The sequence below is a fragment of the Sarcophilus harrisii genome, chromosome 1, assembly GCF_902635505.1.
Source record: "Sarcophilus harrisii chromosome 1, mSarHar1.11, whole genome shotgun sequence".
NCBI classification, from domain to species: Eukaryota; Metazoa; Chordata; class Mammalia; order Dasyuromorphia; family Dasyuridae; genus Sarcophilus; species Sarcophilus harrisii.
Window position 1 is genome coordinate 526,857,614 of NC_045426.1, and position 27,240 is coordinate 526,884,853.

Consider the following 27,240-nt stretch of genomic DNA (forward strand, 5'->3'; position numbering starts at 1 on the left):
AAAATGTCTCCCAAATCCCTACTAAATTCCATGACACTGATGGTATTATTTTTGTGGGGTTTTTTTTGCAAAAAAATAAAGCAGGAGTAATTAGTAAATAATAGGACTTTCTACTGTTTATTATAACCGGATAATATTAAATGTAATTTTATGATTAATTTCTAACAAGGACTTTGTTTAGTACACATTAAAAAGTTGTATTTTGTTCAGTACATCACATCAGATATGGTGCTTATGATCATTTTATAAAGTTTTTCAACTTTGATCAGGAAAATAATTCTTATTATATTATTCCTATGAGAAAATAAAATTTAGTATATATTTTTTTGACTTATAATACCATTTCTTTTTGACTTAACTCCATTTTCAGGATTTTAATCTGCTGCAAATGTGAGAATCACCTGAATTTCCATTTATTTTTATATATCATTTGCATAACTTTTGAGAACTTTTTGTCCCTTTCTCCTCCAGGAGAGAAGCTGACCAATTGTTTTATATGAAATAGACCAAAATAATTTATATAAAATCAATGCATTCTCCAGATGGCAATGGTAGTTATCATATAAGCATTTTTGTTTATGTAAATTGTGGATCTTGTAACTTTGAGACCCACTCTAAATTGAATTTATATTTATCAGTTCAGGAAATGCTCCATTTAAGTTATCATATGCCAAAAGACAATAACCTTGTCCAGTACTGCTGTGTTTATTATTTCCATCTTGCCAATTAAGCCACAGAGATGGTGTTTTTTGTTCGTCATGGTGTTTGTATCAACATTTCATGCAGATACAGTAATCCAGTGTGAAAGAAAATCAGTGTTTTTCTGGGCTGATTTGCATATGCATGTCAGTTCTAGCTATGCCATTTCTTCTGGTATTGAAGAAAACAGAATGACCTTTTCCTAAGTTTTTCATGTTGGAAGGTTCTCATGTTTTGAGTTTTGGGTGCTGGGATAGGGATGGGAAGGAGAACGAGGGGAGAAGCATCTGTTGATTCACATCATTAGTGCAAGTGCCAGTCTGAAGTCTAAATGTTCAATTCTACTTGGCGGTTATGATCGTAGCTTCCTGTGTCTAAGGCTGCTACCGCTAGGTCATATTAACTCCCATTGCCAGACACCTCCAGGAGCTTCCTGAGACTGAAATGGAAACGCTAATACTTATGACCATGTGATATTGTTCAAGATCTTTCAAATTAAAAAGTCGAGACTTGCAACAACTTATAACTTGTCTTTGTCTTGTAGGCATTATAGTTAGTTCAGTTGTATAGCATATGTTCCTTAAAAGACATCATTATTCTGTCCTAATTCCTTAGTAGCAGAGTATTAAAAATTTTAAGTGCAGTAGAGGTGATAGTGATAGCTATAATGTCTACGCAATGATAAGGCAGCTAGGAGGTGCAGCGGACAGAACGCTAGGCTTGGAGTTAGGAACACCTTAATTTAAATCCAGCTTGAGACATTTACTAGCCGTGTGACTCTGGGCAAGTAACTTAACTCTGTCTCATTTTCCTCATCTGAAAAATGAGTTGGAGAAGGGAATGTCAAGTCACTCCAGTATCTTTGTCAAGAAAACCCGAAATGGGGTCACAAAGAGTCTGAATGGCAACATTTACAATGATATCACCTCCTGTTTGTATGACATTTTCTACATACATCACCTCCTTTGATCTAGGTTACTATGTTCTTGTAGACCCCAGTATGAATTGTGTTTCTTTGCCAAAAGAAAATCTAAAATGAAATGTTATCTTGTCAATATAGTTACAAAGAGCATATATCTGAAATAGATAGTGTACCCTTCACTCAGATAGTAAAATACTCTACAGAAGCTTTCAGCTTGCTTCTATCAAAATAATTATCTTAGCAATTATCTGTGCCATTCGGTTAACTTTTGCATGCGGATGGTGTTTCTGTGCTTTTGTGTTCATCAACCTTGCCGCTTAGCGTTCTCCTAGGAACTATTATACTGACAGGTTTTTTTAAGTGTATGGAAAAGCAGAAGAAAGAGAAAAGGCTATTTATGAGAAATTGTACTCTATTACCCAGGTAGTTAATAAATTATTCAGAGATCAAGGTGACTGCTTGCATTTGTGAGGTGGGGTTCTGTTGTCAGGGCCTTCTAAAGGCTAATTAGGACCACAGTATCTTGTCCAAACTTAAAGGCCAGTTTACATTTCTAGTTAAAGTAACCTTGTACTATATAGGTTTATAGAAATTATGTAAAGGAAACAAACTACCAGAATAGGTAAACTTTTGTACATCTTACAAAGAGGTTTAAAATATACTTTAGTTTAATTTGTTTCATTTAATTGTTGGTTTGAGTTCTTTATATGACTTGGTCTTTTGCTTAAGGTCATCCCTCTCCCCCCCTCCCCCCTTTTACAAAACAGAAATCCAGAACTTTTTTCCCTCCCATAGGAATCATAAACTCACAATAAGGAAACTATAGTAACTAGTGAAAATCTGTTTCTGCTTTGCAATTTAAATTTTTAGAAAATGTCTGGGATTTCATGAAGTCTCATAAGACAGTATATGTCTGAGGTAGACCTTGTACTCAGACAGAGGTGGACTCTGTATTCAAGATGTCATATTGCTTCTCTGTATGAAGATGTATTTGTGTTATTTCTCCACAGAACAAAGAATATCAGATCCATTAAAATATGCAAGGAAAGAAATAGAATGTTTCCTGTTAAAATATATGTATTTTTTTTTAAAGTTATAAGGGTCATTATATCAAGCAGCTTCATATGAGGAATGGGGATCTTGCTTGTAAAAATCTTGGCAGCAAGAGGGGAAATGTTTTGTAGACCTATAAATACATAGTTTCTTCCAACTTTAAGATTTGATGATTTTGAAATGGAATGTTTGAAAAGAAAAGTTTCTTCTTTTTTAGAGCCATTTTATTTTAGTATACCATTAGATGGAAACATTTTTGGACACACTTACCTTCCCCCAACACTATGGAGGGGTATGTTTCAGTTGGTGGAAACACTTTGAAAAGGGGAGACTAGGTACTTTTCTACCCATTTTTAGTTAATTTGGGCTCTATGCTGATAGTTGAAGGGAACTTGAAATGCATTTCTTTCATGACCCATTTTAATGGCCCATTATCATAAGTTCACTGTCATATGGCCACTGAGTTAATGTACTTACAAATGACAGAGAAAGTGTGTTCTATGACCTTAGGGTTTTCAAAAATTAAATGACGTAGTAGGTCATATTTCAAAGAATGGCTAAAGAGAATGGATTTCTTTTGCGCATAAAGTGTCCCTGCTCATAGCAACAGGGTATTGTATTTCTTTTTTATTACAGAAAAAATGTGAAGCTTTTAAAATCCTAGAATCTCTACATAAAATTTAATATTGGGGTGGGGCACGCTGGGAAAGGAACTTTTCAGTGGATAAATTTTGCTCCCACCCTATCCTATTCTCTTTTCCTTATTTAGGTGAAATCACAACTTAGGACTGACTGTTTCACTCTCCTTTCCCTCCAAAGAGATAAAATGAAAACAAACGGAAAAAAAGGTTGACTCTATTTTGTCTGACAGTAAACTCCTCATTTTCTAGTGGAATAATTCCTGTATTCTTACTAAAAGGCAATACAGTGAATATTTACTGCCACACTCTTTGTAAGGATTATTTAACCGCAGAACACTCCATCTGGAATTTCTTGGGTGTCATTTTTTGTTTAAAGATTATTTTAAAAGATCTGGTTCCTCCGACTTGAGCCTAAACTGAGCTGAAGGAAACTCTTAATTAAAGCAAGTGATATTGGCATTTTATCAGTGCACAGAGTCCCTATCCTTCCCAAATTTTATGGTGTCATGAACTTACATTGCTGAAACCCACCATGGTGAATGATTGATGCTTCTTTCATCACAGAAGGGGTTAGATCGAGGGTAAACCACAGTGGCTGTGATATATATCCAGTAAATGAGGCAACAGCGGGACAAACCACAAACATGTAGTACAAGTGGCAAATCTTCACCTTTTCCTCATAAACTTAGGTATTGAACTCAACCAGCTTATCTTTTCTAGTTTTCTCTTTTAAAAGTTTGGAACACTATATATTTAAAATGTCTGAAAGGCTGGCTCTCTGCACCATTTGTTGTTAATGTATTGACTTAAAACCGGTGATACAAATTTAAATGCTGGATTTCCCCTTACCTTCTGTTAATTGCAAAATACAAGTATCTCCTTTCCTGGACTCCTTATCCTTCCCACTTTTCCCGCCACTGATCTCCTTAATAAAGGAGCTGCTTATATAGCATTTATATATATTCTTTAAAATTCATGGTCCTAGTAGACATTTAACAGGTATGCAGAGAGAAAAAAAATGTAATTAGGGCATTCTGCAGAAAGTGTATTAGTGTGGCAGGAAATAGAAATCACAGCATTATATTACTTTGAAACATAAGGAAATTATTTACAAAGCCAAAATGTGAGGCTGAAATGGAACAGTTTTAAATTTTCTTTCATCTACCACCTGAAGACTGCACAATTGATGGTCCCTCACTCAGGAGCTATTGATGCAGGCTCCTGTAGATAGCAGAAGGAGATATGCAGCGTGTTCTGGAGGCAAGTCACTGAGAATCTTTTGCAAAGGCAATTTGTAGCTCTGCAGCTGTAGGGCCTTGGTGAACCTGTTGTATTCTTGACTCAAAGAATATTCCTTAAAGTTCATAAAACTTGATGGAGATACTAAGTGCAATTTGAACAGTATTATACACCTTTAACTAAATTGAAGGCAGGGAAGAAAAAGGAAGGTGGAAGATATGTATGTTTTTTGTGCTTAGAAACGGCTTGTCTTCATTAAATTTTTTTTGTATATGTACTCCATTAGAATATTTTAATATTTTCTGATAGGCAAAAAAGTTTTCGTTTCTGTTATGGGTTTAGTAACTTCATAGAATTGCCTTATTCCCTTGATTTCCATAGATACTAATTGTGTGACTCTCTTTTCTTAAAATGAGTATATGCCATGATTACTGAAATATTAAAATGTTTCCCAAGGGAGAAAACCTCATCTTATATTGCGGTTCTGCCCATAATCCTGCATTCGCTGATTTGAAGCTGCTTTCCCTCAATTTGAATAAATGATGCAAACATAAAACACAACTTCGTGCTGCCTTTTTGAGACACAGCAGAGTAGAAGAAGAAGGCAGAATATATTTCATAAACAAATTGTTGAGGGCACGCTGACAGACTCTGCATGGTCTAAATGGCAGTGGTGTTCTTAAATTGAAATAATTTGGGAGGTTCAGCGTGGTGTCAGAGCCAAAGTGTATTCAAGGCGATGCAAGACTGCTCAGAAACAAATGGATTGAAAACAATAGCATATAGTGTCTGAGGCACAGGTAGTGAAAATGGTGAACTGTGGAGGAAGCTTTGGGTTTCCTTCTCCTCTACTGGAACCCAGGGAAAATTAGGAAGGAGAGAAAAGAATAGGAGAGGAGGGAGTCCAATTCACCCCACTAGTAAATGAGCAATTCACTTCCTTATTAAATAGATTGTTAAAAAGTAGCCTGCAGTTTAGAGAATGCCAATGAAGGGAAGATGCTCTCATTACCCAATGCGCATTGCAGAAATAAAATTTTGTGTAGAGAGTGAAATCTTGTGTGTGTATGTATAGTTTTGCATGCTGGATCTTTTTTGTTAGGTTCGCTTTGGGTATCACATTAGGTTTCATTCTTTAATAATAAGAGAATATAGATTATTTTATAGCAATATAAACATGTAAAATTTGTGCATGCTGGAAAATAATGGCACAATATAAAAATAAAACTCTGCATTTTCATAAAGGCTAGGGAGACATGATCACAACCTATGGCTATAACTTCCAAATGAATCTCAGGGACAAGGTCAAGATTCCCCCCCTCCCTGAAGTCTTCTTCTTTAAGAAGTAGTGGATACTAAAGGGTTTATTAGTACCATAAATCGCCTTTCTTGTCATTCAAACACCAAGAAATGCAGGACTTGATACTGGCTTTTTCAGTGATGGAATATAAATCATTCAAGATTAAATTATTAGATAATTTGGAAACTTAACAGTTTACATTTTGCACTTCAAATTGTTTTGCTGACTTGCACTTTTTATGGCTGTCCTGGATTTTATTAACAGTCTTTAAGACATCTATCACCTCCTTCCTCTTCATTTTCCAATGGGCAAATTTTCACAGGAAGGAGAGTTGCAACCCTGATGCCTGCAGTAGCTGCTCCAAAAAGATTGCTGTATTTTCATTGACATGCAGTGCATTACCATAATTGGCTTTTCTACATGATAGGAGAGAGGAAATAATAATGTCATTTTATTTACAGCCAGAGTGTCGCTTTATGAGACTTCTCCAAGTTTCTGCCATGCTGTGTAGGTCAAATGACATCTTTTGATCAGTCCTGTCCAAAGACATCAAAGCTGAGTGGCATGTAATGGAGACCTAGTGACAAACCAAATCTAGAAAAGAAATAAGACTGCCAGTTTCCCATTAAACAGCCTGCTAAACAGCACAGCTTCCCCGTGTCGGCTACGAAACCACTCTGACCACCTAAATCAGGAGAATGAAAGGAGGCTGAATTGGACATTAGTACTGCAAATGACTGCAGTGATTGCCACTATTTCCCTCCTCCCCCTGCCCCAAAAAAATCAGCAAGCAAACCATGCGAGTTACAGTGAGACTGGTCTTCTCCCATTTCATTTATGTTCTGCCACTTGCTGGTTTTCTGATCTGGTTTATTTAGGTTTGACATCAGCCAAATGGTGTAGCAGGATATCTCTGACAGATATTCTTACTGATTTAACATGGAACAGACCTTAGAAAAGATGGATCTTCTGAGACAGGATTTCAGGTTTTGTTGGGATCTCATTATTTATTTATTTATTTTTGCCCTTTCTCCCCATTTTCCTTCTTAGATGATCTCAAGTTATATGGTTACTGTACACTGTCAAACTCTTGGGGTTTATAAGTGGTGTGGCTGGTGTTTAACTTGGGATATAGAAAATCCCTCTTGCAAGCATGAGTTCTTAAAAATGAGGTTTAATATAGTTGTTTGAAGTGGTAGCCGACAGGAAGGTATGAATTGCTATAAAACATTAAGTTTTATACCTATTCCAGTGAGATTGTCTAAAAGCCATGCTTATACTAGAACTGTCAAACTTTTTGAACAGCCCAGCAATATGTGAGGTGAATCCCCTCCAAAGTGAATTGAAGTGAGCATCTTTATTTGGTAGTAGTTGTAAAGCAGAAACATTTGATAAATAAAGATTGCATATATGTGCCTATTAATAAAACTTCTATCTTTTCACCAAACCAGTATATTGTATATGTCTATTATGCCGTGTACCGAGCAGCAGAAAGTTTTGAGTTTCTGACATTTGTGCTACCATGCAGATGACTATGGCTGATAAAGTTAACCAAAAATTCCAGCCAGAATTATTCCAGATCTTTTCACAGAGATAGCTTTAGTGTGAAAATAGCCTGTTTTTGAACAATACTTAATTATAAATTCACTCCATTTGAGATTACTATGATGCACATCGTATTTTAAGTTAACATTCCTTACTCTGAGATAGGGCAGGTTGGGCAAATATTCTTGGTTATTTGGATTTTTGAATTTTTTTGGCCCAAATTACTTGAAGTGAGGCAAATGATTTCTCTCAGGCCTAGAATATACCCACTAGGGCTCTGAAGAAAGGTATCAACCCAAGTCCTCAGTGCTTTGACAGAGTTCATTCACTTTATTTGGATGAATCATTTACCTCATGCTGTATCATGTCTCTTTATTATAAAATTTGACCTTACTGTTGCTATTCAAAATAACTTTTTGGTGATAAATGTTTTTTATCCAGTATTTTTGGAAAAAGACTTAGTTTATAGCATTAGTTCCTAACTTCTTGGATTTTCAGTTTCTCCATCTATAAAATAAGTGTTGGACCTGATGGTATCTCTAAGGTTCCATCCAGCTCTGAACTTGTATACCTATATAAATCATTTACTCTTTCTGGGTTTTTATGGTTGAAGAATTGTATTAAATTCTCTTCAGGATTTCTTCCACTTTGAGATCCTGTATATTTTCTCAGTGCATCTACTCTAATTTGTTTATGAAATTTTTGTATATTATAAAATTGTCAAACATCCTATAGACATGAGCTTTCTTCTTTCACATCCACCCATCTTTCCCAGATGCGCAAGGGGTCTTTAGGGTATATTTTCTTTATCTCTGACTGAAAATTGTTTTCTATTAATTTAAACACATGTTCTTTCCTGAGAATTTTCTTGGTTGTGACTGAAGGAGAGAGAGATCAAAAGGCTGGAGAACTGATATCTGGGAGCTTGCAATCCAAGCCCAGAATTAATTTAACTGGTTTTTGCAGGCCTTTTTCCTTGAAACTAGTTATAATGGCCTTTCTTTTGTTCTAGCATTGAAAGGAAAGCTTTCACTTTTAAAGCCCTTTCTCAGGGATATGTTAGCCAAACCTTACTCTTTCTTAAAGTAAGTAGATATAATTATACAGGGGGTAGCTAGGCAGCGCAGTGGATAGAACACCAGCCCTGAAGTCAGGAGGATCTGAGTTCAAATTTGACCTCGGACACTTAACACTTCCTAGCCGTGTGACTGTGGACAATTTACTTAACCCTAATTGCATCAGCAAATATATATATGTGTCCATAATTTATATATATATATATATATATATATATATATATATATATATATAGTAGCATTTAAGGTGTTTGGATATGTTATCCAAACCTTACTCTTTCTTAAAAGTGTCTAGATATAAAATATATAGCATTTAAAGTATTTGGATTAAAAGATTGTAAGCTCCTTGAGGGCAGGGACTTTCATTTTTGCCTTTATCTCACTAGTGCCTGATATATAAGAAACACTTAAATACTTGCTGATAGACTCATCGGTGGCTAACCAACCTGTGGTGCTTTAGATAGAATTTCTAAAAAAAAAAAAAAAAAAAGAAGCAGCAGAAAACAACAAAACCATTTCTAAAGGTCTTTAATTTACTATTTATGCTAAATTATTTGTAAAAAAAAAAAGTTGATTGCTATTTTTAAAGTTTAGTCCACCTTCTCCCCATTCCTCCTTGTCTTTGGGTATGAAGGAAACCACATTTTCAAAGTGTGCTGGAGTTGTGTGCCATAGTCTAAGACTTAAACACCTTCTTCCATCCTTCCAGCCATAAAACTCTTGTCTCTTACTTCACTTAAGGATGCAAATGAAGACCGAAATCCATTCGCCTGCTAAATTCACTTCTCCAGGTGCCCTAGGCATCCTGGGCCTACAGTCTTTGTCAGCCTGATCTCTGGTGCTCTCAATAATGCAGCAAGATTTTGCTCCACCAAAGTGTCACCTGTCTAGGTGAGTTGTGCCAGTGTCTATCTGAAGTGACAGCCATCTTTGAGTACCAGTGTCTTTAACTGACTTCTCTTTCATCATTCATGTTGGAGAGATAGCATTTTCGACAAGGTTGTTTCCTCCCTCCTCACCACCCCCTGACTTCCTTTTCTTGCCCCCCCCCCATTCCATCTCCTTCATCCTTTCCCCTCTTTGTTAAAGCACCTGATCAAAACATTATTACTGACAAAGATTTCTCTCTCCAAATTAAATGAGCCCAACTAGCCCGGGAATTTTCACGAAGAAAGAATGTGAAATGCTGATGTTCGAAGTTAATGAATCTGGTAACAGAGAGAACATTATTGAGACTGGATAATATGATCTAACAGCTTTCCTTCTTCTCATCCTCCTTGTAAAGAATGTATGGAAGTCAGTTATGTGGCAGGATTCTAACATCTGTCCTACCCCATAATGGTAATTTGTATAAGTAATGGAAACAGGTTAAATACTTCCATTCTAATGTTGCCAGCAGGGATGAAAATGAACATTTCAATGAAATAATCTCGACAGAGCGGGGAGGGGAGGGGTGCAAGGACTGATTCATCTCCAGTTCCCTTTGGTGATCCGAACACTAATGAGAAGGCTTGAATGTATAGTTTATCAGATAGAAGAGGAAGAGCGAGTAAATCTTTCAGATTAGAATCACTGCAAAAATATGCCGGCATGCAAGATGCCTTGGTCTTCTGTTGCAAACCTTGGCTAATAATTTCTTCAGTTCATTCTGGGAGTGAGAGGAGAGAGAAAATGGTGAGAAAGGGGTGAGGGGCATTTTTGTTGCTCTGTAATGGGCTGCCTGGAAGGGTTATCTTCACCTGGCTGAAACCACAGAGGTGTTTATATCTCTTAGGACTTTTGTATTAAAATACAAAGGCATAGGGGCACTTGTATTTTCTCTTTTTTTTTTTCCCTACATAATTATAAATAAATCCTCTCTTCCTCTTAGAACAGACCTGGGATTGCCTGAAAGCGACTTATATTTATTTTCCTTAGTAGCTAATATAAAGACTAAGTCATTTTATTTGAGCTTTTGTCATTATAAACAAATTAAAAAAATTTTTGGACTTCTCATTGTACAATCTCACTACTACGTTTCACCAAATTTCCTAGGAAATTATCTAGTTTTTAGTAGAAGGAATACAGGCCTTTTTATTCACTATTATCCATGGCTTTTTATACTCATTTTTTCAACTTTTTCAGTTTTAGTTTGAGATGTTTTTTAATGTGAAATCACTTTAGATACATGGTTTTTTATATTCATTTCCCCAACTTCTTCAATTTTAGTTTGAGAATTAAAAAAAATGGGAATCACTTTAGATCCATGACTTTTTGTATTCATTTTTCCAACTTCTTCAGTTTTAGTTTGAGAATTTTAAAAATGTGAATCATTTTAGATGTTTTCTTTTGAAAATACTCTTGACAAATTATCTTTATCCATATCTAAAAATGGGCTGAAATCTGTAATTCCCTTTTTTCTCCTGACCCAACATATAGTGAGAAAATTGTTTAAATTAAAATTTAAAAATTAAATCAGTCCTACCAGTATTTTTTTTATAGCACTTAACATCTGGATATTTCCAGATAGTTAGATATTAGATATTGCATAGACTGAACATCTGGCTGATTGAGTGAATTTTCACTTTTCATCTGGATGTTTCAGCATCGTGTAGAAACAGACAGTGAGCACATGGTAACACTGTGGGACTGGACATTTTGAATAACCATTGTGCTTTTTACTGGGTTAGGAGTCCCCCTGATTAAATGCTGTACTTTTTAAAGGTCACAATATTCAAGGGGCAGATGCCCTGGTTCATTGTTGCTTCAGTAACTTTGTAAGAGAGCATGCAGTTTTATGGACTTAATTGAAGAAATGATGTTAATGCATTGCAAGTATGCAAGCTTTAGCAGCTGTAGTAACACTCACCTGTTATGGAGTATCACATGGTGACGGTTCACACAAACACCTTCTTTATTTTGCACATAATTGGGGTACAGATTAAGATTCAGGTTCGGGGGGGAATAAAAATCTAATTGCTTGGAGCCAGTGTTGTTAAGGCTCAAGGGAATTTGGAACTTCACCACATTTAGCCATTAAAAACAAATACAGCTGTCACTTCTTGCTACTCTTGAAATGATTGTTGAATACAGAAAATCATGTTTTCTTTAAAAGGGGAAAAAGATAGTTTTTTTTTTTTAAATTGCCTTTGAAACACTGGGGTCATGAGTTGAAAAATATAATTTTACTAATTTCATAGCTAAAGTTCCATGTTTGTATTTCATTATAATTTTAAAATTGAAGATCTCTCTCTCTCTTTCTCTCTCTCTTTTTCTCTCTCTCTATATATATTTCAGAGAACAGATGTGTATTTACAGTGTAAATCCTCTCACTGCAAATGTGATTATGTGCTCTACCCCTAACATGGACCATATATATCGCCTTGTGTCCACTTACATTAGAATGCAGAGCTTTTAATGCTGCTCGAAGATGACAGCACATCTTTAGGGAGACATTGGCATCCAGAAGGCACATTTTATGGGCAAAAATATTAACAAGGTTTAATAAAAGACAACCCAACCACAGTGTAAAGCTCTTTCCCCTCTTCCTTCCCATTCTCCTTTCACCAACCTCTATCTATATAGAGTAAGGGATTAAAGAGTATTTGTGTATGTATATATGTATGTATGTGTGTATATTTTTTTATCTTTATATACCTGCAAAATAAGATTGGCAGCATTATATTCCTGTACTAGTGGTTTTGTTTGCTTGTTCAGATGGCTTTAAAGCAATCTGTAGTGCTGCTCAATATATTTTCCCACTCATTGTAGGACATACTGTACATGTTAACAGTCACATTTTGCAGCATTGTGTTAGGCTCAGGAAGTGCACGGGGGAGTGAAAGGAGGCTGTTTTGACACCAAAAAATGGCAGAAATCATGATTTGGAGTCTTTGTTTTATTTGATGGAGGAAAATGTCATTTATCGTTCTGAGTTACTGGGAAAGAAAATTTCACATTTAAGATTCTCACAGTTTACTCATTCATCCAAATTTCCAGGGGCAGGGTAAGGTTGAGATGTGGCCCAGTATAAATAAGCAAGTAGAAGTGCTTAAAAGAGGGATGGTGGGGATTTTAGGAAACAGAAAATGCAACCAATTTAAGTATATTTTAGTACTTAAGTATTATCTCTCACCCCCAAAAAGATCTTTTAGAACAGAAAATCATATTCACCTTGTGAAATACCGTATGATGGCCCCATTGCTAGCACTATCGCATTCCTGCATATACTGTAGTGCATTTTAGTACATTTGTACCAATATGAACTAGAGGTTTTAAAAAAATGAATGCCTATGGCAATGAAAAAAATGATTCTCACAAATAAATTCCTCTTTTATAGAAAGTGCACCTGTATGTGTGCCCCGTGTGTATGTATTTATGTACCTACCTAGCACTATGATTAAAGGGGAAAGTCATATACCAATGCACATCAGCACAGTTGGAATCATCTCCTGAAAACTCTTGCAAGTTTTTATGGTTTCCATTTCCTTTCTTTTCCCAGGATCGCTTAAAAGAAAACATTTGAGGAAAGTTATTATGAGAACTGACTGCTGATAGCCAGAGTAGACTTTATAATTACATAGTTTAGGAATTATACTTTTTTAAACATGATGCATTTTTAAAAATTAATTCAGTCTGCTTTTAAAAATAGCCAAGGAATTGTATAAATTTATATTACGGTAACTCTTAAAATTACTAATTATATGTTGAGCCCATTATATAGGTTTTGCAGTAGCTATCTTGTGTATCATATTGATGCATAATTTCTAGTGGATAGTAGCATTTTTAAATATTAAAATTCTAATCATTCATGCTAACAGTTGGTCATTCATTAATAACTCAGCTGCCCACACACATATACATACACATAATTTCCAGAAGGTTTTAAATTCACATTTCTGTTCTTTTAACCTAGAATTTTAAAAGTATTATTATATATATATAGATGTGTGTGTATGTGTTTATGTATATATACACATATATATTTGTATGTATGTGTGTGCATATATATATATATATATAATCTACATAATATACCTATATACACACTTATATATGTGCGTGTGTGTGTATGTATATGAATATATATATATATTTTTAAAATTTCCTGGCTGTTGGTTTTTTGCTGCTGACTTTAATTCCATTTCTTCCATAGATGGACATGTGTATGACCCTTTGGTAGGCAGCTTTGACACACAAAGCATTAGAGAAGTAACTGAATTACAAATTATTATAATCTGCTGATTTTAAGAGTTGGGTATATGTGATGATAAACAAATATTCTTTTGGCGAAAGAAGTGTGTATCCTTGGGTTTAGGTTCTAATCTTATTTCCGTTGTATTTCGTGTTAGATTCTGTTATTTTTTCAGTAGATTTTCTAAGCAAAAGGTTCCAGTTCAGCTATCACTGAAGGTAGTTTCCAGCTTGCTTTCGTATTAATATCTTTATCTCCACATAGAAAAAGCAGAGGTGGAAGCAAACACTTTGAATTCAATATTCAGGAATATTGATTTCAGGAATGTCAGTATCTCTAAGACTGTTGTTTGTATCAGCTCAATTTTTTTTTGTTGTTCAGTTGTGATTCTTGGTGATCTCATTTAGGGTTTTCTTGGCAAAGATACTGCAGTGATTTGCAGATTTGAAATCAGGAAGACTGATTGCAGGCCTGCACTCAATATACTGTGCCATCTAGTTGCCCATTAGCTTTATTATTCTAAGTTGTTTTTTACTTTTTATCTGGGTGAACGTGATCCCATGGGTACAAACTGAGTTGTGTTGAGTTATATTTTTTAATTTTCAGAATAAAAAAATATTTCAATGGTACATTTAAAACATACAAACCAATAGTAATGGAACCACATGTGTGCTTGTTCTTTCATGTTCCTGTATGGGAGGTATTTGCTCTTGCTTTTTCATTTTTCTTTTCAGTTTTCATAATATGTGTTTCCTTAACACCTTTTAGGTCTTTAAGATCTTGGTTTTAATAGTGCTTTGACTTATGTTGCACTGTTTAAAAGAAATTGACTAAAAACATAGGAATTATAGCAAATGCTGTCAGAAGTTTGGAGGAAAGAGTATGGAAGAAAGAAAAATAAAATGCCTTTGTGGAATGTTGAGTTTTTTTTTAATGCTTATTTACTGAGATTATTTAATATGAAATTGCGTTCTTAGGATAATGGTGGGAGGAGAGAAATTAGGTTTAAGTTAATTCTAGATTTTTACTTGAAATTACAGTTAATACCAGTGTCATATTAGTTGCAAACTCTAGTACTCCTAAAAATGTTTTCCAAGTGTCTTTTAAATGAAGAAACATTTCTGTGGTAAAATATCAAGTGTTTTATACTAACTGGCATATTAGGTAATAAATGATATGAAGCAATCAAAATTTGCTATCATGATAAGATTCTTTTTTTCTTGACTTCATACAGAAGAGTAAAATTTTGATTTTCATTTTTTCTAATATGCCTTCAGCCTTCTTGCTTAGGAGCCTTTCATATATTTTATCAAGTCATTGTTCATACAACTTGTTTACATATCACATTCCTCTGAGAATAGGAAATTCTGAGTTCTCTAACTATGAATATTTTCTCATTGTATATTTGCAAGGTGTGTTCTGATTCACAGAAAATCCACCTGCATTGTACTACAAGATGAGATTTCAATAAAAGTGCTCCATCGTAAATCTGGAGGAAGCTGTGTACAGTAAGGTTCTACAGTGCAATGAAAATGTACATTTATCACTTAGGTTCATGTAAGCCACTTTTGTGAATTGGGCCCTTGGAGTAAATGTATTTTGATATAATGGCCATCTGTTCATGAATATCACATTTGCCAGACTAAAAAAATAGTTTGATGTAGATAAACACGTAATTTGGTAAGATTATATAGTTTCACCAGGTGGCAATACAATAGCAAAGTTTGATATTTACTGTAAGCCAATAACCAAGCTGGGAATGTAGTTCTATGTTTTATATTTGTCCCTTTAAAATATCCATTTCCCTTATTTGTAGCCAACTCTCAATTATACGTGCTAATGAGAGAAAGAGAGAGCCTCGATAAACAAAATCCCTGAACCTTATTTTTTGTCATTTATTTCCACCTCTTTCCTATCAGATCTGTAGAAGAGTTGCTAACGAGGAACATTTTTTGCCTGGTTTGAATTTTACAACCTCTCCCTTCCTTCCTCTGTTTTCTGGCAAAGATTTTAGTAAGCAGGGAAATAGCTGAAGCAGACAGCAGGAGAAAAAAGAAGAGGAAGAAAATGAGCCCAGATAGACCAGGGATGAAATAACTGATGCCTGAAAGACGAGAATTGGCTAACTTAGCAATTTTAGTGATTAACTTTTCTTCAGAATGGTTACATATCATTAATAGGAAGTTTAAATATATAGATATGTTTATATATTGAATATGGACAGATTATGCATATATCAAAATAACATTTTTGGGACAATTTTATTTTTGTTGATTCCAATAAAAAAGATCAGAATTTATGTTTCACTAAATATTGATGCTTGCATGACATTATGTTAAAACAAGAACATGCTCTGTGATATGTACTAGCCTGTTTTTATGTATTTACTCCAGAGTCCCTTCTCCCAGCAGTCCTTTGCTTGTCTGCCTGGCCATGGTACAATGGAATGGGAGGGCAGGCACATGGTTATGCTTAGCTCAGTGATCATGGTTTAGAATTTGACCTTTATCAAGGATGTCACAGCAGCAATCAGCTTAAGTCAGTAGCTATACATCCATTAATTTTTTTTTTCTCTGTCGTGTCTCTTTCTCTCTCCTTCCCTCCCTCTCCCTCTCTCTCAGTCTGTCTCTTTTTCTCTCTTTCTTTGTCTCTGTCTTTTCTTCCCAAGAACTATAAGTTTTTTAAGGTACATTTTACCTGGAGAATTTAGGTATTACCTGACTAAAATCATACTCCCTGGAATACATAGACTGGTCTAGTTATATGTTAAGTTAATTTGCCCCAGGGAAATTAGAGTCTTCAACGAATTTCCATGATAAAAATCATTGCAGGTTTTTATTTTCATTTAATCCCATTCTTCCCTATTTGAACAACAAAGAATAAAATGGAATCGATCAGTGGATTGTTTACCTGATTACAGATTTGGTTTGGGTTTATGCTACCACAGAGCCATAGGACCATGTTAGTTAGACCACAGCTCCTACCTAGATCACAGTGTGTAAGCTGATATAGGTAATTCCAAGCCCCTGACAGTTATTTCACTTGTTTCATGACTGCATGTGAAGGATCCAGGGTTAGACTAGACCTGAGGCCCTATTTTGGAATCATCTACTAAGACTTACTAGTGCAAGATTTCACTCAAGTTTTTCAGCTGACCTCTGTATGGCAAAGGGAATTTTCCTAGAATTAGACCATACTTGACCACAAAGAGAACTTCCAATGTATTTCATTAAATTTTTTGTAGACTTTTCTCTGCTGACAGTCTCCATTGCCTTTTAAGGCTACATATTTAGGTTAATGCACTGCACATAAAATTTCACAGTCCTACTGAACCATGAATAAAGGAAAAAACACTTCCTTCTTTCCACTGACTCTTTCCCAGACATTGTTCTCCCCCCAAGAAAAGAAAAGAAAAAAGTGAGCTTACTTTCTGGAAAATATTGGCTAAAAGGGTTAAACTTGTGTACTTTCTGGAATGGAAGAGAAATAATGGAGAGTGGGACAGAGAAAATAATATATAAAAAGAGAGCATCATAGACATGATTTCAGAAAAGAGCTAGATTTACACAGTATCATCGAAAGCTCTCATTCCTCTCTGCCATTTCATATTCTTTAGCACAGTGCCCTGCACACAAAAGATATTTATTGGGTCTTTGATAAATGAGCAAATGAATGACATGACCCTTTCAGTCTCAGCTAACCATCAGGACACCAGTGGCTAACTATTGTGGGCATTTTGCTATCTTTCCTCATTTTCCCCCTCGCCCCATCTCTGGCTTTCCTATCTCTTTGCTCAGGGAGCAATAATCACATTATTAGTATGATTGCTACTGGATAGGGTGTCTCCATTCTGCTTTCTAAGTCCAATTATAATCCTTGTGATTGTCTAGCCATAGATCAGAACTCTCTTCCCTGGACACTGCTCCTCAATATATCTTTTGTCTTCTTTGAAAAATTTGAGCTCCTTGAAGGCAGGAACCATCTTACTTTTGTATTTGTATTACCAATGTTTAGCATGGTATGTGACATATAGTAGTTAAGAAATGCTTGTTCATTGTTTAATTAATGTCCCTCTTCTGCCATTAGCTTCTGTTTAGGAATGGAAGTATCGTTGAGAGCTGAACAAGCTCTATAACTACAATCAGCCTTTGGTTGGAAATAGGGAGCTACAGCAATTTTCCCACTTTGGTATGTTACTTGTTTATATGAAAATAGTTCAAATGCACAGCAAATGAATCTGAAGAAAATCCCGTTTCCATAGAAAGCAACCAGATCAAATAAAATGTTTCCATTACATTTAGAATAAGGGCAAAACTTGTTTCTTTGAAAATACTATTGAAGTTAATGTGAACTTCATGTCTTTTATTTCACAACAAGAACACCAACACTTTAGGAAACTGATAATTAAAATCAAGATACAAGGTTTTAAATTGATGAATATTAACATTGATATAACTGAATTCAGGTATAGGAGTTTCAGTCTACCTATTCAGTTAAACTATTGGTGCTGGAAAATGAGAAATTAATAAAGGAAAAGACACTTACATGGGCTGTTGCTATTTCCTAAGGAGGAATCATAAAACACCATAAAACATTCACCACAATGAGGAGACAAAAAAGCCCAGAAACTGTCTTAATGAGCAAGCACTTCACTAAGTTTAGGATATTAACTCATTTGTAAAACTTTGCAGAGAAAAATCATGGAAGAATATCAGCAGTATTTCTGCAAGGAACAGTGGAAAGAAAAATGAATCTGGTGAAAGCTTGTCATGAGACCCAGCTGAGTTAGATTATCCCAAGAGCATTTAAAGATGAAACAGGAAAGACAGCAAATGGGTGAAAAATGTGTATTAGTATTTCTATCACAAACTGTTTATATTATCAGGCTATAGTCATTAATTAAGTTCCCAAGTGTACCAGATAATATACATATACCATATATAAAACAAATAAATGCACACTGAATTATGGGATTGCACCAACTGGAGGGACTCAGGAAAAACTTCTTGAAGGAGATGTTGGGTTTTGAAAGGATATGGGATTTCGAGGTGTGCAAGTGAGGATGAAGAGCATTCTAGTCCCAGGAGATGGCTTTTGCAGGGACATGAAGGAAAGTGATGGAATGTCATGTACATAGAACAGCTAGTTGACAATGAAAACACTACAAATAGGCAAACTCTAATGCTTTAGTCCCCAGTGTGCAATTTGAAAATTCAGAAATAGCATTCAATAAGATGGAGACAGGAAGAGCCAATATACTAGTACTCAAAGAAGAAAATTGTGATAAGATACAGTATAATTTCATTAGCATTGAAGGATTGATTTTCAATATGTCTGCAAAAAAAGGGCAAAATGCTAAGGTATTTGGAAAAGGTGATATGTTTTTAAAAGAAATTAAGAGGATATCAATAACCACTAACATATATGACTACTTTAGCATCTCTATAAAATCTTTATGAGAATCATCTACACACATATCTAGGGCATCCTGATGAAAATCTATGAAGGGAAGAGTCAAATTCCTGCAAATGATTTTCTGTAGCAGACATGATCTTTCATAGTCACATGGCTAACAAGAGGTACAATATTATGCTTTGATTATGCTCTGTGGCTGTAGAAATTGCTTCATTTTTACCCTTGTGTCCTCAAAGCCTGGCATGGTGCTTAGAACATAATAGATACATAAAAAGTATTTGATGAATTGAATTAAAAAAAAACCTATTGCATATATGGAGAAAGTCTAAAGTCTAGATTTCCAGAAGGAATCTCGTAAGCTTTTACAGTCACAGAAAATTCTATGATGTCCAAAGTCACAGTGATAATTATGTTTTACAATTGTCTGATTATTAACATCAAGTAAGGTATAAAAAGAGAAACATATGCTCCTCTAAAAAATTTGTTAGTGTGCTGGAGGAAGTCTATTCCAATATAAATGGTCAAATTATTTTCTATAGATAAGGTCTACCAAATGCTCTGTTTTGTGGTACAATACACTCATTGCACTAAAGCCCCAAAATAATAAAAAATTTACTTAATTAGATCAATCATTAATTTAACAATCTACACAGGTAAAACACATATGCAAATAAATGTTACACAGATGTGTGAATCTATATGCATATATGTGCACATTTATGTATGTATACACACACACACACACACATATATATATATATATATATATATATACATTAATGAATATATTCAGGTCAATTACTGTATATCCTAAATAGAGAAATTAATAGGTAGACATGCCTATATGCAAAATTCCAGTTGGCCTGGTCAAAAGATAAACCCCTTAGAGCCTTTGGAAAGAATAAAGACTATTGACTTTTCTGTCCTATGTAGTCATCTCCAAAACCATGTAGAATATCTCTATGTAGATGTCCTTTTGTTAAAACACATAAACAATACATCCAAGATCAAGTTTTATTTTTCCTTAGAAAACTTTTGATGCTTTTAAGAAAAATATTGGTCATTTCCCAGAATCCTCTCTTCCTCATTGTACTCCTCAAGATTTTTTTCATCCCCATCTCAAACTGCTTTTCTTTCTAACTTTACCAGTTCCTGGCATAGTGCTTTGCAAGTCCTCCGGCTGATTCTAATCTCTTACTTTAAATCTACCTGTTGAATTTCTACTCCTTAAATGCCTAAATCAAATGCTATCTCATTTTATTTCTATCTTGAGATCATGGAAGCAGAGCTGAAAGGAACCTCAGAAGCCATCTCATTTTATGTGTTAGTAAACTGAGGCCTAAGAAAATGAAATGATGCTTCCAGGGATACAAAGATAGTATCATGAGTAGATTTTGAACCCAGCTCCTCAGCTCCAGAACCAACCTTTCCTCTACTGATTTCCTTTAGGAAGACAGATATCTTCTAATGGGTAATTACATCAGTCTTTACAAAGTACTTGTTTACATTTCCTTTCTGCACTTACAACTTATTTTTTAATACTATATTAATTTGTATATATATGCAGTTTCATCATAGTTGAGGATATAGCATACTCAGTTCTCTGTTAGACAATGTGACATAATGTAGAGAGTAAATTTGGAGTTAGAAAAAATCTGGGCTTAAAACCCATCTCAAGCACTTGATAATTCTGTGGCCAAGGGCAAGATACTTAGATGTTTTACATACCTCATAGATTTTTGTGAGGATCAAATGAGATAATGTATGTAAAAGCTTTTGGTAGACCTTAAAATTATATAAATACTAATTATTATTCACAAGTATTTGCTGAAATAAGTTAAATTTGTCCACATATATATGAGTATATGTTTACATACATTTGAGTATGTATATAATGTATATATACAATATGTATTATAGGTATATATGAGTATATATATATATATATATATATATATATATATATATATATATAAATTCATAAGTCATCTAATACCTGTAGACAGGGCTGGTCCTTGGCAGAATTGTAGACACGAAGTTTTCTATTGTGTGTCTTTTTCTTCTGTTCCTTTTTCTGCCTCTGACTTACAAATTTTACCTGTGCCTTTGAAGAGCTTCCTTTAATCTCTTCTCCCAACTTCTCTTCTTTCACCTGGACATATCCTCCCTTATAACCCCCAAGCCCTTTCTTTTCCCCCCTTTTTGGATACTTACCCTCTATTAACATTTAGTTATTCTGTGATACATTCCTTGGGGTTTTGCTTTCTAATAATGTGATTATTAATGATAATTGTTTAATGCAGAACCCCTCCCAGGTAACATAATGTGATTAGGTTATTAGTGATAATTGGTTAATGCACTACCCCTCCCAGGAAACATAATTACATTTAAATGGGGGCTTTTGGTAGCTAATACCTTAAACCTCACCTCTTTTGGTGAGAATTTTAAGCCCTCTAGACAGGTTAGCTGGAGATACTGGAGGCTGGTTGACTATTTAGTTTCCATCTTATATGAATGTGTCTCCTTTTGTTCTTTGCACTAGACCAACCCTGTTTTATTGTATTTTTAAAGTGAAAAACAGCATTTTTATTGTTTGTCAGTAAAGGCTGCTTTTTTTTTGTTATGGAAATCCTTATAATGTTGTTCATCAAATATCCTATGATGAGTCAACAATTAGATCCTGTTTGATTGATATTTAAAAATATGTGCTGTTTAGAATATAGAAGGGGATATAACTATGCTTTATCAGGAAAAGGTGCAAGTGTCTATCAGGAAGAGATGGATGGGCTTCTTTGTCCTGCCTGTGTTCTCTTTGACAGTGAGCCTCTTAAGAAGTGTGGCAGACTTTTATTTTTTTCTCATTTCATTTTGTTCTTTGATTTGATTTTTCTTGTGCAGTAAGATAATTGTATAAATATGTATGCATATATTGGATTTAACATATTTTTACCGTGTTTAACATAGATTGGATTACTTGCCATCTAGGGGAGAGAGTGGAGGGGGGAAGGTGAGGAAACTGGAACAAAAAATTTTGCAAGGGTTAATGTTGAAAAATTATCCATGTCTATGTTTTGAAAATAAAAAGCTTTAAAAAAAAAAAAAAAGCAGTGTGGCAGATTATGGATATACCGTTGTACTACCAGAAATCTAGAAATTTCAGTGTGTGTGTGTGTGTTGAACTCTAAAGGCCTTCAGAGGGTTATAAAGCCGGCATGCATGTGCTCCATGGCGCGGGACCCGAGCTTGATCAGGAGCTGAAAGTAGTTTGTTGTCCCTGACTTTTTCTTGTCTTTCCATTCTAGCTTATGTTCCTGAGGAAGAATTGAAGGCAGCAGAAATAGATGAAGAAACCGTAGAGGACGATGGGCTATCTTTGGACGTACAGGAAAGTGAGTATTTGTGCAATGAAGAAACAGAAATCAAAGATTACCAGGATTCTCCAGTGAGCACTGCAACCAATCAGGATGCAGGGTATGGGTCACCCTTCAGTGAAAACAGCGACCAGGTAGCCCATTTCAAAAACTCTTCATCGAAAGAAGAGAAAGAAGACCCCCCGGCCACAGACAGTGCCCCCTACCCCCAGGACAGCTTGGCACAAATAAAAGCTGTGTACGCGAACTTACTTTCCGAGTCCTGTTGGTCCAACCTCGCCTTGGATTTAAAGAAATCCGCTTCGACGGCGGGGAGCCATGAGCCGGGCCAGAGCGAGAGCGCGGCCACGACGGCGCCCGCGACCACCACGACCACCAGCAGCAGCGCCAGCAGCCACAGCACCAGTACCAGCACCCACACCAGCACGGGCACCTGCACGAGCAGCAGCGGCGGCAGCGCGGGCAACAGCAGCAGCAGCAGCAGCAGCTCGGGCTACGACTGGCACCAGGCGGCCCTGGCCAAGACCCTGCAGCAGACCTCCTCCTACGGGCTCCTGCCGGAGCCCAGCCTGTTTAGCACGGTGCAGCTCTATCGGCAGAACAACAAGCTCTACGGCTCCGTGTTCACGGGCGCCAGTAAGTTCCGGTGCAAAGACTGCAGCGCGGCCTACGATACCCTGGTGGAGCTCACGGTGCACATGAACGAGACCGGGCACTACCGGGATGACAACAGGGACAAAGACTCGGAGAAGACCAAGCGGTGGTCCAAGCCCAGGAAGCGGTCGCTGATGGAGATGGAGGGCAAGGAGGACGCCCAGAAAGTGCTGAAGTGCATGTACTGCGGGCATTCCTTCGAGTCCTTGCAAGACCTGAGTGTCCACATGATAAAAACAAAGCATTACCAGAAAGTGCCTCTGAAGGAGCCAGTGCCGGCCATCACGAAGCTGGTGCCCTCCACCAAAAAACGAGCACTTCAGGACCTGGCTTCCCCTTGTTCCCCGGAGCCCGCGGGGATCGCGGCGGAGGTGGCGCTGAGCGAGTCCGGCAAGGATCAGAAAACTGCGAACCCGTACGTGACGCCCAACAATCGTTACGGCTACCAGAACGGCGCCAGCTACACGTGGCAGTTCGAGGCTCGCAAAGCCCAGATCTTGAAATGCATGGAGTGCGGCAGCTCCCATGACACCTTGCAGCAGCTGACTGCCCACATGATGGTCACCGGCCACTTCTTGAAGGTGACCACCTCGGCCTCCAAGAAAGGCAAACAGCTAGTGTTAGATCCCGTGGTGGAAGAAAAAATACAGTCCATCCCCTTGCCCCCCACCACGCACACCAGGCTACCGGCCTCTAACATCAAGAAGCAGCCCGACTCTCCCGCGGGCTCCGCCACGTCTGAAGAGAAGAAGGAGCCAGAGAAGGAGAAAGTTCCCGCTGCCGGCGAAGGCGAGAAGAAGATAAAGGAGGAAAATGAGGACTCCGCGGAAAAATTCGAGCCAACCACTGTTTATCAGTACCTGCGAGAGGAGGACTTGGATGATAGCCCCAAGGGTGGGATAGATATATTAAAATCTCTAGAGAACACGGTGACCACTGCTATCAGCAAGGCTCAGAATGGGGCCCCGTCCTGGGGAGGGTACCCTAGCATTCATGCGGCGTACCAGCTCCCCGGGACGGTGAAACCCCTTCAGCCCGCTGTCCAGAGTGTGCAGATGCAACCCTCCTACGCCGGCAGCGTCAAGTCCCTGTCTTCAGAGCACAATGCACTAGTCCATTCTCCAGGGAGTCTCACCCCGCCACCTCATAAAAGCAACGTGTCTGCTATGGAGGAGCTGGTGGAGAAGGTGACGGGCAAAATCAATGTGAAGAAGGAGGAGAAACCAGCGGAAAAAGAGAAAAGCTCTCCCCCTAAGCCCACATCTCCTGTTGCAAAAGAGAATAATAAGGATTTCCCCAAATCCGAGGAAGTTAACAAGCCACAGCAGAAGAAAAATCCTGAGGCGGACATGCAGAAGGCCAAAAAGGACAGTCCAGCAGAAGCTCACACCCCAAACGGGACAGAGCCTCTCAAAGTAAAAGTTACCAATGGCTGTAATAATCTAGGGATTATCACAGATCATTCACCTGAGCCATCTTTCATTAACCCACTGAGTGCTTTACAATCCATTATGAACACCCATCTAGGCAAAGTTTCTAAACCCGTCAGTCCTTCCTTAGACCCCTTGGCGATGCTGTATAAAATTAGCAACAGTATGTTGGACAAGCCTATCTACCCCACTAGCCCCGTCAAACAGGCTGATGCTATCGATCGGTACTACTATGAGAACAGTGACCAGCCCATTGACTTGACCAAGTCCAAAAACAAGCCCCTTGTTTCCAGCGTGGCTGATTCAGTCTCATCGCCTCTTCGGGAAAGTGCACTAATGGACATCTCCGACATGGTGAAGAATCTCACAGGGAGGCTGACTCCTAAGTCTTCAACCCCCTCCACAGTGTCCGAGAAATCCGACGCGGATGGGAGCAGCTTTGAGGAGGCTTTGGACGAGCTGTCCCCCGTCCACAAGAGGAAGGGGCGGCAGTCTAACTGGAATCCTCAGCACTTGTTGATTCTTCAAGCTCAGTTCGCTTCCAGTTTACGAGAGACTCCTGAAGGCAAATACATCATGTCAGACTTGGGCCCCCAGGAGCGGGTGCACATCTCTAAGTTTACTGGTCTTTCCATGACCACCATTAGCCACTGGCTGGCCAATGTGAAGTATCAGTTAAGGAGGACAGGTGGAACTAAATTCTTAAAGAACCTAGACACGGGGCATCCTGTTTTCTTTTGCAATGATTGTGCCTCTCAATTCAGGACTGCTTCTACGTACATAAGTCACCTAGAGACACATTTGGGCTTTAGCTTGAAGGATCTGTCCAAGTTGCCACTCACTCAGATTCAAGAACAGCAGAATGTTTCAAAAGTCCTCGCAAATAAAACTTTGGGCACACTGGGAGTTGCGGAGGAGGACTTGGGCTCCACATTCCAGTGTAAGTTGTGTAACCGGACTTTTGCAAGCAAACATGCAGTCAAACTGCACCTTAGTAAAACACATGGCAAATCCCCTGAGGACCACCTGATCTATGTAACTGAATTAGAAAAACAATAGCGTCCAGGTATGCAAGTGACCATGGGAACATTGCACTAAAACTTCTGAATAGTACTGCACTAGGCCTGATCTGAGCCTCTGAAATCAGTCTTACTTTTGTTGCTGAACTGCCTATCTGGACCTTGGTTTTTCTTACCCATATTTTGTAGTTATATTTATATGCTCTTTGTCTGATCTGTGCATGTTTTTTTTTTCCTTGTTTGTTTTTTTGTTTTTATTTTTGTTTTTTGTTTTGTTTTGTTTTTTTGGTGAGTCAAAGTCTGACCTTTATTTTCAACATCTGTTCTTGATGTTAAGCTATCTTTTGTAGGATATAGTGGGACACACTATTCAGAGACATTAATTTAGCCGTAAAGAAAGACACAAATAACAATGATAAAAAAGACATCCTAAAATTACAAAGTTGCCATGACAATAAAGGTCATAGAACCTAGTAGTGTCAAATTTAACCCTTTGAGGACTGTAATAGCATTTCTGTGCCTTTTCCAAAAAAAAAAAAAAGACTTAAAGGCATATTTCATTCAGATCAAAAGCTGTGTCAGACACAAAACTTATTTAATAATTAAAAAAATTAATAAGCTTTTTTATGCAGAACTGGTTTGTGAAGAAAACATGCATGCAGCTGTTGGAAGATAGAAAGCTATCTAGTACTCATGGGGTTAGGAGCTACTAATGTAAAAGTTAAAAAAAAAATCAGACCTTAGTTGCCACTATGCCCAAACCCTCTGGATGCTGAAAAATGCCACTTTTGGCAAAAAAAAAAAAAAATAAAATAAAATAAAGTATGCAAGCTGTTATTTAAAAAATGTGTAAAAATGCTATTTCTTTTTTCCTGTAAAATACTGCAGTTTATAGTTATTTACAAATGTAAGCTTTGGTACAAGCTGACCTTTCTATAGCGTGCTGCATTGGTAAATGAAAAAAAAACCTGGGGCAAATGTTGGAGTCTTTTCCTTGTAAATTGCCAGCATCAGCTTAAACTACTACATGTTACATATCGTACCATTTTAAACTGTTCAACTTTCTTTGTACCTTCTGGCTGTATGCTTTTCTCTTTTAACTTTTTATATTGTCATTTTATATTCAATTTCTGTGTATATAATGTAAAACCACAATTTTTGAATAAAATTTAGTTCCTGCAGCTTGATTTAAAGAGAGAAATTTTACTGGCACCTGCATCTTTCCAGATGCATGTACTTAAAGGGACTATCAGACAAAAATAAATAAATAAAATAAAGCAAGCAATGCACTATTAATTATACATTTTGATGTTCTATCATTAATATTGTACAGTACATTTTGGTTCACACAATTAAATCCACTTGTTTCTCAAATGTAAAATAAACCCACATACAGTTCTTGATTTACATACATTGTCATGTCGTCATTATATTGCCTTTTAGATATTATTTCAGCAATGAGAGGTATCACTTAAGCAGTCGACCAACAAAAGTCTATTCAAAATCATCTGTTCATGATCTGTGTGCTGACATATTTCCTTTATGTGATAGGTATTAACATATTTTTTAAAAATGATCTTAAAATCTTAACTCCAGTGGGTAACAGAAATCATTCTGGGTTTTTCCACTGGGTGATAAGTGTTCTTTCTGTGCTTAGCTGGTCTAAGAAGGTTCATTCAGTGAATCTTTATATGCTATTTGAG

The 27,240-nt window shown here is 36.8% G+C and overlaps 1 protein-coding gene across 1 annotated transcript in view; it reads left to right on the forward strand.

Annotated features, from left to right (window-relative positions):
- The window catches only part of TSHZ1 (teashirt zinc finger homeobox 1), an 85,096-nt gene extending 58,150 nt beyond the window's left edge, over window positions 1-26,946 (forward strand). The window contains exon 2 of the mRNA XM_031946714.1: window positions 22,366-26,946. Within this exon, the coding sequence (XP_031802574.1) occupies window positions 22,366-25,577 (3,212 nt within the window). The 3' untranslated portion in view covers window positions 25,578-26,946. The remainder of the gene's footprint in view (window positions 1-22,365) is intronic.
- The last annotated feature ends 294 nt before the right edge of the window (window positions 26,947-27,240 follow it).